Source organism: Hemibagrus wyckioides, linkage group LG03 (assembly GCF_019097595.1).
Source record: "Hemibagrus wyckioides isolate EC202008001 linkage group LG03, SWU_Hwy_1.0, whole genome shotgun sequence".
Lineage (NCBI taxonomy): Eukaryota > Metazoa > Chordata > Actinopteri > Siluriformes > Bagridae > Hemibagrus > Hemibagrus wyckioides.
Window position 1 is genome coordinate 6094682 of NC_080712.1, and position 15357 is coordinate 6110038.

General features: G+C 42.1%; 1 protein-coding gene across 5 annotated transcripts in view; it reads right to left on the reverse strand.

Annotated features, from left to right (window-relative positions):
- dclk2a (doublecortin-like kinase 2a) overlaps positions 1-14561 on the reverse strand; it is a 78874-nt gene extending 64313 nt beyond the window's left edge. The window contains exon 1 of one of the 5 annotated variants that reach the window (XR_009204338.1): positions 13631-14561. Coding sequence is in view for 4 of the 5 variants with exons in the window: in XM_058386265.1 (XP_058242248.1) it covers positions 13631-14045 (415 nt within the window). In the remaining variant the exon portion in view is untranslated. The remainder of the gene's footprint in view (positions 1-13630) is intronic. The other 4 variants (XM_058386265.1, XM_058386264.1, XM_058386267.1 and 1 more) reach the window with 4 other exon arrangements.
- Positions 14562-15357: the final 796 nt, after the last annotated feature.

Sequence of the window (15357 nt, forward strand, 5' to 3'; positions counted from 1 at the left end):
AAATATCATTAAGCATTTCTCTCCTCATGTGAGTGTCAATACCCTCCTTATGATGTACGATGGACTTTTCTGGTGCTATGGAAAAACGTGCAAACACGAAACACTTCATGGTGATAACAGCGTGAGAACACTGTTGCTAGGTAACCGGGATATATGGACGTTGAGCTAGTCAATAATAAGCTAGCAGTCATGTAGCAGTTAAGTATTTTACTCCAGTATGATATGAGCATAAAACTTACAAGAGTTGAAGTTAGGGTTAGGGATGTATAGGTTAGCACTCTCTCTCTCTCTCTCTCTCTCTCTCTCTTTGTCTCTCTCTCTCTCTCTCTCACACACACACACTTTTGTTGTACAAATGTTAACATTTCTCTCAGATGTGTCGATAAATTCCTGAGAAAATTATCCTATATGATTAGAATTTTATGACCTTACACAAAGCATTGGATTTCTACAGATTCTTCTTACATACAACTATCAAAAAAGACCATCTGTTTATATGAATGTGGTGCAGAAATGATTGTCTAAATAATATTTATCTTTATTTATACTTGACACTTTAAATATCTCATGACAGTTATGGGTAGAACCTCCTGTTCCACTCTGACCTGTGCCTCAAACTCTAAACACCACTACACACCTCACCATACCTCTACAAACCTCAACACACCTCACCATTCCTCTACACACCTCACCATACAAACCTCTACACACCTCACCATACCTCTACAAACCTCAACACACCTCACCATTCCTCTACACACCTCACCATACAAACCTCTACACACCTCACCATACCTCTACAAACCTCAACACACCTCACCATTCCTCTACACACCTCACCATACAAACCTCTACACACCTCACCATTCCTCTACACACCTCACCACACCTCACCATACCTCTACACACCTCTACACACCTCACCATTCCTCTACACACCTCACCATACAAACCTCTACACACCTCACCATACCTCTACACACCTCTACACACCTCACCATACCTCTACACACCTCACCATACCTCTACAAACCTCAACACACCTCACCATACCTCTACACACCTCACCATTCCTCTACACACCTCACCATACAAACCTCTACACACCTCACCATACCTCTACAAACCTCAACACACCTCACCATACCTCTACACACCTCACCATTCCTCTACACACCTCACCATACAAACCTCTACACACCTCACCATACCTCTACACACCACTACACACCTCACCATACCTCTACACACCTCACCATACCTCTACAAACCTCTACACACCTCACCATACCTCTACACACCTCACCATACCTCTACACACCTCACCATACCTCTACATACCTCACCATACAAACCTCTACACACCTCACCATACAAACCTCTACACACCTCACCATACCTCTACACACCTCTACACACCTCACCATTCCTCTACACACCTCACCATACAAACCTCTACACACCTCACCATACCTCTACACACCTCTACACACCTCACCATACAAACCTCTACACACCTCACCATACCTCTACACACCTCTACACACCTCACCATACCTCTACACACCTCACCATTCCTCTACACACCTCACCATACCTCTACAAACCTCAACACACCTCACCATTCCTCTACACACCTCACCATACCTCTACACACCTCACCATTCCTCAACACACCTCACCATTCCTCTACACACCTCACCATACATACCTCTACACACCTCACCATTCCTCTACACACCTCACCATACCTCTACAAACCTCTACACACCTCACCATACCTCTACACACCTCACCATTCCTCTACACACCTCACCATACCTCTACAAACCTCTACACACCTCACCATTCCTCTACACACCTCACCATTCCTCTACACACCTCTACACACCTCACCATTCCTCTACAAACCTCTACACACCTCACCATTCCTCTACACACCTCACCATTCCTCTACACACCTCTACACACCTCACCATTCCTCTACAAACCTCTACACACCTCACCATACCTCTACACACCTCACCATTCCTCTACACACCTCACCATACAAACCTCTACACACCTCACCATACCTCTACACACCTCACCATACAAACCTCTACACACCTCACCATACCTCTACACACTTCACCATTCCTCTACACACCTCACCATACCTCTACACACCTCACCATACCTCTACACACCTCACCATTCCTCTACACACCTCACCATACCTCTACACACCTCTACACACCTCACCATACCTCTACACACCTCACCATACCTCTACACACTTCACCATTCCTCTACACACCTCACCATACCTCTACAAACCTCTACACACCTCACCATACCTCTACACACCTCTACACACCTCACCATTCCTCTACACACCTCACCATACAAACCTCTACACACCTCACCATACCTCTACACACCTCTACACACCTCACCATTCCTCTACACACCTCACCATTCCTCTACACACCTCACCATACCTCTACACACCTCTACACACCTCACCATTCCTCTACACACCTCACCATACCTCTACACACCTCTACACACCTCACCATTCCTCTACACACCTCACCATACCTCTACACACCTCACCATTCCTCTACACACCTCACCATACCTCTACAAACCTCTACACACCTCACCATTCCTCTACACACCTCACCATACCTCTACACACCTCAACACACCTCACCATTCCTCTACACACCTCACCATACCTCTACACACCTCACCATACCTCTACAAACCTCTACACACCTCACCATTCCTCTACACACCTCACCATACCTCTACACACCTCACCATACCTCTACACACCTCACCATACCTCTACACACCTCACCATTCCTCTACACACCTCACCATTCCTCTACACACCTCACCATACCTCTACACACCTCTACAAACCTCACCATACCTCTACACACCTCTACACACCTCACCATACCTCTACAAACCTCTACACACCTCACCATACCTCTACACACCTCTACACACCTCACCATTCCTCTACACACCTCACCATACCTCTACACACCTCACCATTCCTCTACACACCTCACCATACCTCTACACACCTCACCATACCTCTACACACCTCACCATACCTCTACACACCTCACCATACCTCTACACACCTCACCATTCCTCTACACACCTCACCATACCTCTACAAACCTCTACACACCTCTGCAAACCTCTGAAAACCTTTCCAGACCTCACCTACACCTCTAAAAACCTCTGCACACCTCTACAACTTCACCATACCTCTACACATCTCATCACACCTCTACAAACCTCTAAACACCTCTACATACCTCTACACACAACTAAACACCTCTACACATCCTACCACACCTCAAAAAAAACTTTGAATACCTACACCTTTCATCACACCACAAAACACATCTAAATATCTTTAAATATAAGGTATATGCACTGTATACTGTATATATATTTGCTGTGTTCCCAATGTTTCCAGAATCCAGAACACTGTTAACTTTGCATTTGGTAGAGCGGAGGAATTAAGGCAGCATGTTGGACAGTTTCCTTATCCGCTAGTTTTTAAAAGACACTCTCTTAAAATAAGAGCCATGTACAAGCAAGACTATGTTTAGGATTAAAGCACCAGCAGCTGTAGGCACGAATTTATAGAGAATGAGAATGAAGTGAATTTTTAGGAAGTGAACATTTTTACATTGTCCATGTGGGACGGCAGCAGGACGTGAGTCACTAATACAGAAGCTCCAAGCAGCAGAGTAGGATCAGAATGAATCAGGGAGGTCTGGAGGATGAAAGGAGCCACAGCAGTAGAAGTGCGTCAGGATCAAGCGCCGGCATCCCATCATGCAGCAGGAGCGTTACTCATCACTGTATAAAACTTGAGGTATCTGCATTAAAGCTTCTGGGACATAGAACTTGTTTACTTCCTTTCTTCTTTTGCAGTGCCCTTGAAACCTATCAAGACTCTATCGAGGATGAAGAGAGGGAAACTGCTGAGACTGCAGCAGCAGTTTGGATGAGTTTCAGCACCTGAGTGAGAGGCTAGAGGTGGTAGAGGTGGTGGTGGAGGTGGTGGTGCTGGTGGCAGCTCGATCGGGGTAATAAAAGACCAGCTTAGGAAATGACAGTGAGGTTTAGAATGCATAAAAAGTCTGCTCCTGATAAAATGGCAGGATCTTATTGTAAAGAAAATCCAACAAAAACAGCTGATCTTTATTAGGTTTTAATCAAAAGAATAACTTTAATCATGACAACTGTATGCTAATTGCTTTTAAACATGAGACTGAATATGATTGGTTTATTCTGAACACAGCCACACCCCCAATTATAAAAGGATGCACATACTTGTGCAACTAGACCTGCTAAGCTAAGCCACCGCTCTTCAGAAAGTGCTTTAAGAACAATTAATGGTTCCTCAGAAATAGGTTCTGCTTGGAAAACTTTCTGACAGAAAAAACCCTTGTTATCGGGTTCCATTAAGAACCTTTACAAATCTCTAAACACCTCTACACACCTCACCACACCTCTACAAACCTCACCACACTTCTACAAACCTCACCACACTTCTACAAACCTCTACACACCTCTACAAACCTCTACACATCTCACGACACTTCTACAAACCTCTACACACTTCTACAAACCTCTACACATCTCACCTAAACCTCTACAAACCTCTAAACACAACTACACATCTCTACAAACCTTTAAACACCTCTACACAGCTCTAAACACAACTTCAGACCCCACCACACCACTACAAACCTCTAAACACAACTACACATCTCTACAAACCTCTACACACAACTACACATCTCTACAAACCTCTACACACCTCACCACACCTCTACATACCTCACCACACCTCACCACACCTCTACCTCACCACATCTACATACCTCTATAATCCTCTAAACAACTCTACACACCTCTACATACCTCTACACACTTCACCACACCTCTACACACATCTACATACCTCTACAATCCTCTACACACCTCTACATACCTCTACACAACTCTACAAACCTCTAAACACCTCAATACACCTTTACAAACCACAGAAATAGGTTCCTCAGAAATAGGGTGGTATACTTTCAGACAGGAAAACCCCTTATAGTAGAGTTCTACTTAGAACCTCTACAAACATCTAAACATGACTGCACATCTCTACATTCCGCTACAAACCTTTACACACCTCTAGATATCTCTACACAGCTGTGAACATCTCACCATACCTCCACAAACCTGTAAACACAACTTCACACCACTACACACCTCAAAACACCTCTAAAAACCTCTTAATACCTCAAAACACCTCACCACAACTCTGTAAACCTGTGTGGTGGCAACTTGTCCAATCAAACTTATCAATTTATTGTATTTTGATGTTTATATTTGCTGACATTAGAAGTTTTGAAAAAGCAACAATCTCATAAAAACAGAAGTATATGTACTGAATACAGTATATATATTGCCTGCTATCCCAATCTTTCCAGAATCCAGAACACTTTTGTTGGACACTTTAAGGAGCAAACTGGGGGAAAAAAGCCTTAATGGTGCTTCATAGTGGGTTTTTTCAGACTATACTGATGAATGAACTTGTTGAGTCTGGAAATCTGACCCAAACTGGGATGATTACGGCAAAATCTGGCATACTGGGTTAGGAACCCAGACCTGAAATGAAAAAGCGGCATTCATTTCTGATATAATTTCAGGAATTTTCTGTAAAGACGAACTAAAAAATAAAACGTTGGAACTAAAATACTAAACTCAGTTGCAACTGCAAATGTAATGTAATATTCAGATGAACATATATATAATTATAACATATTTTATAATCTAGTTAAAATAAATCTAGTTAAGAAAAAAAAATTTTTTAATAATATATTTTATTTTTTTAATATTTTTTTTAACATATAATTTTGCTTGAGGGCTAAACATTAGCATGCTGACAAACTAGCCAATGAGGCAAAATTTGAGAGAAAAATATGACTAAAATCCAGTGGTAAAATCTGATTGACTTTTTGTTGAGGGAACCAGGGGGATGATCACTTCCGGGTCACTCTACAAAAATACCTCATCCCTGCAGCAGTCTATTAGGTTTAAAATTCAAAATCCTAACTCAGTGCCACGTTCTAAAACAACCCGAGCTGGGTTCATCCGCTGGACCGACCCAGATTGGGGTATTTATAAACCAGCTATTTGTAGAGTCGAGTTCTGAGTTTCTTAAGAGGAAAATAAGGCAAAAAAATCACAATAAAGTGAGGAAAGACGGATCTTAACAAAAAGCACTCCTGAAAGCTGAATTTGAGACTTCTGTGTTTCAACAAATTGGCTTTTAAACATAAAACAACACATTCTCCATTCCCCTGTTTCTTCCCAGGTTCAACCTATAAACTATAAATCTACTTTTAAAGCTTCACGTGTCAACAGATAATAAAAAAAAAGAAGAAAAATTCCATTTCCACATAACAAGCGACCAGACTCCCAAGACACCGGGCTAAATTATTATTAAGCTGAGGAATTAATAAAAAGCTAAATTAGCCGCTCGGCTCCAGATGGGGTCATGGTAACTGATGAGAAGAGTGACACAAATGAGCAGTTTAACACATAAGGAAGAGGCGGGAACTTGTTACGGTCACACCGGGGGATTGTGGGATACAAAGGCAGCGTTGACATGGGACTCAGGTGTGAAATTCCCACAGCGAGTAGCAACCCTGTGCCCTGTTTCACTGAACTAGTGTTCTTCTGGTGTCCAGCTGAGACTTCCCATTTACTCATCTTTAAACAACATCAGCTGGGGCTCGGCCATCTCCTTTGTCTGTAGCTGTCATGACATACGATATATGAGCTTGGTCAGCGGTCAGCTGCTGTCTGTGCTTGAATGTGGTTTTTGGAAAATTGTAATAAAACTGAAAAAGAACCTATTTAGGAAATACTAGGACGTAAGAATTGAAGCTTATTGTAATAAATTGAAGATTTGTAAAATATACTGTGACACATAAGTAGGGAATAGAGCACAGGACCCATCCAGAAGTTGATTATTTTCCTATAACTTCACATTCTGAGGTGTTTTATACCTCTTATTATGAATGTTTTAATGTAAGAAAAACACACATTGTTTTTGTCCACTCATAAATACAAAAAAAGTTAGGATGAACCAAAGAAAATGGGTTCACAAGAACCATTTCTGGTTCCCCCAAAGAATCTTTCAGTAAATGCTTAGTGCCATAAAAACCTTTTTATAGTCTGATTTGTTGTGTCCATGTTCAGCATTGAACGTCTTTATCATGTTCCACTCCACAGTGGTGGTTAATATGAAGCTCATATGAAAGTAGACACTCAGGACTTTAAGATTTGTAGTGTTTCAGAAGTATTTCTGAATTAGCTGCAAAGTAAATGTAGATACCATATACATTTTTGTTCTCTGAGATGCCCTGAGTGCTTGTCTCACAATGAAAGCCCTGACTCATCTGTTGTCATGACGATTGGAGTTAAAGGGAAATAATTTCACATCACTTAATGAGGCAGTCCTGTTTTACAGCATATTTACATTTAACATCATGGAATATCTATGAAAGCATTTACTTCCTGTCATTGCTTACATTAGCTATAGAGTAGCTATAAACAGCTACTCTGTCTTTCGTTCCTGTCCGGTTTTTATCTGAAGTAGCCTTTAACTGTCACATATACATTACTGCACAGTGAAATTCTTTCTTCACATATACTATCCTTGAAGAGTTGTGGTCAGAGCAGAGGGTCAGCCATGATGGAGGGTCGAGGGCCTTGCTCAAGGTCCCAACAGTGGCATCATAGTGGTGCTGGGGCTTGAAGCCTGATCTTCCCATCAACAACCCCAAGCCTTAACCACTTGAGCTACCACAACCTTAAACAGAGCAGGGAATCAAACTTAATGTTCTAAGGCAGGTGGCAGTGGTGGCTAGACATACCACTGGTCCTTCTCCAGGGCAAGTTGAGACCTCATCACAGCACTCCAGTGGAAGGGATCAAATCAAACTGATTGAGAGCAAGGGGTACACACAGTCTGAGATCTTATCGGGTTCCTACAGTTGATGGAAAGTGGATCAACCTCCACGTAGGGGAATTGAACCCCGGTCTTCTGTGTGAGTAGGTGGAGATACTGTCTACTATACTAATGAGGAACATCCAATAACAGCACTTGGCTTATGCAGTCCATGGGTTTCAGTCTGGCCTCTCACTGGGCTCTTTGGACTCAGAAATCTCAGAAACCTGCTGACAAGAAACCACAAACTTCAAGGAGTCTCTTCACCTTCTTTAAAGCACTGGCTCTGATTCAAACCTTCATTCACAAATGTTACATAAATGTTTTTTTCACCAAATATTTCACCAGAGCAACTTTTCCTTTACTACTTAACAATGTAATATTTTAAGCTGAAATTGTGTCAAGGCAATTGTGATAATGTTTGTAGGGTCCCTGTGAAAGAGCTGTTACTGTAAGAACAACAAAAACACACCAGACCAAGTGCATTAATATAAACCTGTGATTTGCCTTGAAGCCAGAACCACTTTCACAGCAGCTGTTAGTGAACACTGTTTGACCAATCAGAACCCAGAATTCGGTTCCACATGACTGAATTGAGTAACATTAATAAGGTTAGTTTCTCTACATCTAACTTGATCTGAGCGTGGATTTTCAAATCCCTGAATAAAATCAATCCCCGAGCTAACATGTGAGCTGAGAATCGAACCCACTGCCCTGGTGTTTAGTATCAGATGCATGACCACTGCTCTGTTCTACTATACATGCACCATCACGCTCACCCCTCATCGTTCAATCTAGTCATTAGAAACGTGTTTAAATTAAGTTTTGTGTAAGTGATGAAATCAGGATTTGCTGAGTAAAATTTTATGTGAATTTTATGTAATATTTTATTTGTAGTTCCGTTATTTCTATTATTGTATTATTAATATCCCTGTCCTATTTACAGTATTATATAAAGTGATGAATAATTTGTCATTAGAATTCAAATATCCAGAAATCCTTTGTTCTTAAAGAGTTGGTTTCAGTGAATTACTTCAGGCATGATGATTAAACAGGACTACAGAGATCAGGGCACAAAGAGCATCGTTACATGGTAGATCTCTCTCTCTCTCTCCCTCCCTCACCCTCTCTCTCTCTCTTTCTCTCTCTTTCAATCCCCTCACACTCTCTCTCCCAAGCTCTCCCTCACCCTCTCTCTCTCTCTCTCTCTCTCTCTCTCTCTCTCTTTCAATCCCCTCACACTCTCTCTCCCAAGCTCTCCCTCACCCTCTCTCTCTCTCTCTCTCTCTCTCTCTTTCAATCCCCTCACACTCTCTCTCCCAAGCTCTCCCTCGCCCTCTCTCTCTCTCTCTCTCTCTTTCAATCCCCTCACACTCTTTCTCCCAAGCTCTCCCCCAAGCTCTCTCTCTCTCTCTCCCTCCCTCACCCTCTCTCTCTCTTTCTCTCTCTTTCAATCCCCTCACACTCTCTCTCCCAAGCTCTCCCTCACCCTCTCTCTCTCTCTCTTTCAATCCCCTCACACTCTCTCTCCCAAGCTCTCCCCAACATCTCTCTCTCTCTCCCTCACTCTCTCTCTCTTTCTAAAACCTCCCTCTCTCTCTCTCTCTCTCTCTCTCTCTCTCAAACCTCTCTCACTCCCCCCCTCTCTCAAACACCTCACATTCTCTCTCCCTCTCTCGCTTTTTCTCCCTCTGTCTCTCTCCCTTACTTTCTCTCCCTCTCAAACACCTCACACTCTCTCTCCCTCTCTCTTTTTCTCACTGTCTCTCCTCCTCCCTCTCTCTCCCTCTCATACCCCTTACACTCTCTCTCTCTCTCTCTCTCTTTTTCTCCCTCTGTCTCTCTCCCTTACTTTCTCTCCCTCTCAAACACCTCACACTCTCTCTCCCTCTCTCTTTTTCTCACTCTGTCTCTCTCCCTCCCTCTCTCTCCCTCTCATACCCCTTACACTCTCTCTCTCTCTCTCTCTCTCTCTCTCCCTCACTCTCTCTCTCTCTCTCTCTCTCTCTCTTTCAATTCCCTCACACTCTCTCTCCCAAGCTCTCCCTCACCCCCCCCCTCTCTCTCTCTTTCAATCCCCTCACACTCTCTCTCCCAAGCTCTCCCTCACCCCCTCTCTCTCTCTCTCTCTCTTTCAATCCCCTCACACTCTCTCTCCCAAGCTCTCCCCAACCTCTCTCTCTCTCCCTCACTCTCTCTCTCTCTTTCTAAAACCTCTCTCTCTCTCTCTCTTTCTCTCTCAAACCTCTGTCACTCCCCCCCTCTCTCAAACACCTCACATTCTCTCTCCCTCTCTCGCTTTTTCTCCCTCTGTCTCTCTCCCTTACTTTCTCTCCCTCTCAAACACCTCGCACTCTCTCTCCCTCTCTCTTTTTCTCACTCTGTCTCTCCTCCTCCCTCTCTCTCCCTCTCATACCCCTTACACACACTCTCTCTCTCTCTCCCCCCTAGGTAAGGTGATGCTTTTGGGAAAGCCGAGATTGTGAAGCGTCATTTAGACAAAAACTGCATATGACTGTGACAGAAGCTTCATGCTGGCAAACTGATTAAAAAACTGAAGCCAGGATGGCCAAACACACACACACACACACACACACAAACACTTTTCAGATGTTATACTTTTGGTCTGTGGTAGAGAAATCTCATCCCTTCTACACAACTCAAGTCACATTCACAGGCGATCAGGTTCAGGATCATCACAGCACTCATGGAGTCTCTTTATGGAACTAACCCCTGGAGGTGGAAATCAATCTCAGAGTGCCATATGGATTTGGAAATCATGGTTCTGAAACGTTCTGCTTTAACAGCATGCATGTTAAAAACTCACAGCACTTACACCTGCTTCCTGGACACAAATCAATTCTATTGACTCAACTGGACAATAATAGAGTCAATATGAGTCAAAGGCTCTGAGTTCTAGTATCATTGTAGAGGTTTTCTGCCTGCAGTATCATCTACAACTAAACTTTCATATAAAGATTTTTTTAACCTCAACTGGAGAATATTATCTATATGTATGTGTAAGATAGATAACATTATGATCACCTGCCTAATATTTTGTTGGTCCCCCTTTTGCTGCCAAAACAGCCCTGACCCGTCCTGCACTGTGTATTCTGACACCTTTCTATCAGAACCAGCATTAACTTCTTCAGCAATTTGAACAACAGTAGCTCGTCTGTATGATCAGATCACACGGCCCAGCCTTCGCTCCCCACGTGCATCAATGAGCCTTGACCGCCCATGACCCTGTCACCGGTACACCACTGTTCCTTCCTTGGAGCACTTTTGATAGATACTGACCACTGCAGACCGGGAACACCGCACAAGAGCTGCAGTTTTGGAGATGCTCTGATCCAGTGGTCTAGCCATCACAATTTGGCCCTTCGTCAAACTCTCTCAAATCCTTACGCTTGTCCATTATTCCTGCTTCTAACACATCAACTTTGAGGACAAAATGTTGACTTGCTGCCTAATATATCCCACCCACTAACAGGTGCCATGATGAGGAGATCATCAGTGTTATTCACCACCTCTCAGTGCTCATAATGTTATGCTTGATCAGTGTATATGGTTGAAATGACAATAAAAGCCTCCTGACCTTACTTGAGCAGATTATATCCAGTATTTTTAGACAGACTTTTGTTCAACCGTCTTGAATACAGCTATAGCGCTCCATCACACGTCTATTACTTTCATATAGAAAATATAGAAAAGTTGCATGTGTGCTACAAATCCATCTCATACAACCTGAAGGCTTGACAAGGTAATATAATACATTTTATATTCCTTCACTGTCACATCAGTCATTGTCTCAACTATTAATGCCATAACTATAGCTCAAAAACCACACAAAGGAACTGAAACAAGACCAAAACCTTCAGGCATTGGAAAATGAAAGCATATTTTTCTTTCACATCTTTTTAGCTTCAGCATGAAAAACAAGCTCGCTGTGGTGAATTTTCTGATGCAGGACATCGTCCACTCTGTAATCCCCCTTTCCCTTCCATTTATATTAAATTATTCTGATTATCAGACAATAAACACACTCCTGGAGCATGCATGGGGCAGTGTGATTTCTTCCCTAATGGATCTCTATTTAGCTCTTTCTACAGTTCCCATTTTTTGGCTGTCAGCATGCCATCCCACAGATGTGCAACATCAGCGATTATTATTTATATTTTTTATTTTTTATTCTATATTTAATTTATACACGGACAACAGTGAAAAGTATTTTACTACATGTAATGTCTATATATAATTGCAATAGGAATTAATGCAAAATCACACAATTTTTCAAAACAAATGCAGATTTTCTGAAGATCTGGGTCGAGAAGTGTTGTGTGACGTCATCACAACCAAAGCTTTCTTTTTATTCACATGCTCCAAACATGAGTACAGTTATCACAAAAAGTATATATTACATATATGTAAGTCTTCACTAGTAACTGGTATGAGTTTAAAGAAGATTGCTGTGCCAATTCAAGTAGTTTTTCCCATAAAAAAATAAATAAATAAATAAATAAATAAATAAATAAATAAATAAATAAATAAATAAATAAATAAATAAAATAACCTGCAGCAAAACTAACTGAAATAAAATGAAATAAAATTTAATTAAATTAAAATAAATTACATTTTAAAAATGAATGGATGAATAAATGAATAAATAAAAACCCTGGAGGACCTGCAACATGTAAAAAGACAAGCAAATCAAGGAAACATCTGCTTCCTTCAGTCAAAATCTTTTTTTGAATCTTTAGTCACTTGAAAAAGTTAATATTTCAGCAGAATTAAAAATATATAGACTTTTTAAAGATGACTTTATTTATGGAAGCTCTGCATTTTCGCACCAAGGTCTGAGTTCAAGCTCATAAATAAACCAATAAAACAGTCCTGACTTAAAAAAAAAAAAAGCATCAGATGAAGAAACTGACATATGAACTTGGAATATTTAACAATTACAGAGCTGCTGAACATCAACTGACCCCTCATAAGCCCCGCCCACTTCCCCTTCATCTAGACTCAGTCTTCATCTTCTTTCATCTAGACTCAGTCTTCCGGTCTGATAGACGCTTGGCACAGCACGCTTAGTTTTTTTTTCTGGTGAATTAATGTGAATTAAAATCTGTTAATGGATGTTCCAATTAGCTAATTCTGTCATTAACAGCAGTTAAGTGTATTTATATGGGATGGAACCCAAAAGAAGTTGGCTGGGAGTAATTACACAGAGTTTTTTGCAGGGTATTTAATGAATAGTGACAGTTGATTTAGAACGTGATTAAATGTTATTAAGTAATTATTCATAACACATGGCGCATTAATAATGTTTATTTGAAAATAATTATTATAATGAATCATAGAAACGTAAGGCCAATTAAAGATTTATGAATATTCATGAAAAGTCTTGCTGGCTGTTTTTTTAATTATTATTATTTTTTTACTGAAACACCTGAGTTGATGATTTTTGAGTTAAAGACTAAGCCTGAATGCGTGTATGTTTTTATTTTTTTTATTTTTTTTGCCATAATGGATAATTATTATGTTTGTGTGAACTGGTATGAACTTAAATAAACACACAGACATACACACACTCACCCTCGACAAGCTCATCCAGGCTGCTGACCTTCCTCGTGCCATCTATAGTATAAATGAGGCGCACTCCCTGCGGTAAACTCGCGCCATCCGACAGAGATCGCGTGAGTTCCACGAGAAGCGCATCCAGAGAGCGGAAGCGGTCACCGGACACGGCATACGCCAAGCCCTCAAAGTGGCGGTCTCCGTTGCGGTAGAAGCGCACTTTCCGTGCCTTCTTCTCGGCGGCGAGTGAGCGCAGCGTGCGCGCCCGGTAGAAGCTGCAGTGCGCGCTGTGCGCGGGACTCGCCACGGAGCCGTAGCCGTTCCCGTTTCCCCGGGACGCGCCGCGAGAACTGGATGCGCTTCCGCGACCCGAACGCGGTATCTTCTCCCTCTCCTCAAAGTGCTCCCATTCGATGCTTCTGCTTAAAGACATGATGCAGAGATTTGGACGTGTGAACGACTGGGTTTACGGGTCGCCGGTGCGTCTTGGCTGGATGAAGCGGCCCGGTTTCACGTCACCGAAACGCCGTATAAAGCTCATCAACTCAGAAAGATGCCAAAAAGGACAGCTTTGAACTTGAGTACAAGTTGGGCATCCGATCACCAAACGCTCCTAATGCAAGGTATTAAAAAAATCCAACAACAGCCACAAAAATCCGTTTGAAAGAATCCAAAGTCAACTCCTAGGATTGGCACCAAATTCCCTAAAACTATTCAATACGTCTAGAAGATGGGAATCCCACTGAAAAGCCTCCATGCAGTCGTGAAGCTGGTGATCAGGAATGTAAAACCTCCACATCAAAAGTCCAAGCAGCCGCTCCGTTATTCCAGCCTCATTCCGCTCTCACACATACATACACACGCACACACGCGCCCACGCACACACACACACACGCACACGACGTACCCCAAAACGAAACACAATACTGTACACCAAACACGCCCTCTCTGAATCTGGCCTCCCACGATTGGTTAAAGCAGTGATGAGTCGTGACGAGTCATATTTACGAATCGGTTCTTTTGAATCAACCGAATTACAAGTGGTTTGATTCAGTGATTCCCCAATTAGAAAAGCAGCTTGAAGTATTTCCTTAAGTCCATTCTGAAGAGATTATGGAGTACTGTGAAGTATATCCTCTACCTTTAGGACCCTGTAGGGTGTCTCTGAGTTTCAGTAATGTTTTAAACACTTCCTTTGCTGACTTCCGGTCATCATTTCCATAGAAGTTTAATTTCAGCTACATTGTTCTGAATGTTAAGCATGGTGCACACTCTAATGAACGTGGACTGTTATGTAAAGTAATGTGGGTGATATTCACTTCCGAGGCGTGAGAGGAAGCTCACAAAGGCACATTGAATACAATAATGAAGCAGGACCATTGTGTAGGCTTCCCACATTCCTGGTCCAGCAGCCAGCGGTAGATGAAGGCTGATATTAAACCGGAGGTTGATATCTAAATCTATCATTTTGCTCAATGAGTGCTGCAATCGGTTGTACTCTGAACTCTGAAAAACCCGACCTCCCACACGGAAAAGTGTAATGGAATGGTCATTCATCTTGGAATTCCCAGTCCCCCTTGCCCCACTTCTCCGGCACAAATGAGGTGGCGGCTCAGCATCAATAGATTTCCGTTTGAGTCATTTTCTGGATTTTACTTCATATGTAGCTGTTGTGTTGTCTTGTATTTTTTAAAAGCTACAAGTTAAAAAAAAATCTAGCATAATTCTGTTGATATCAGTCATCA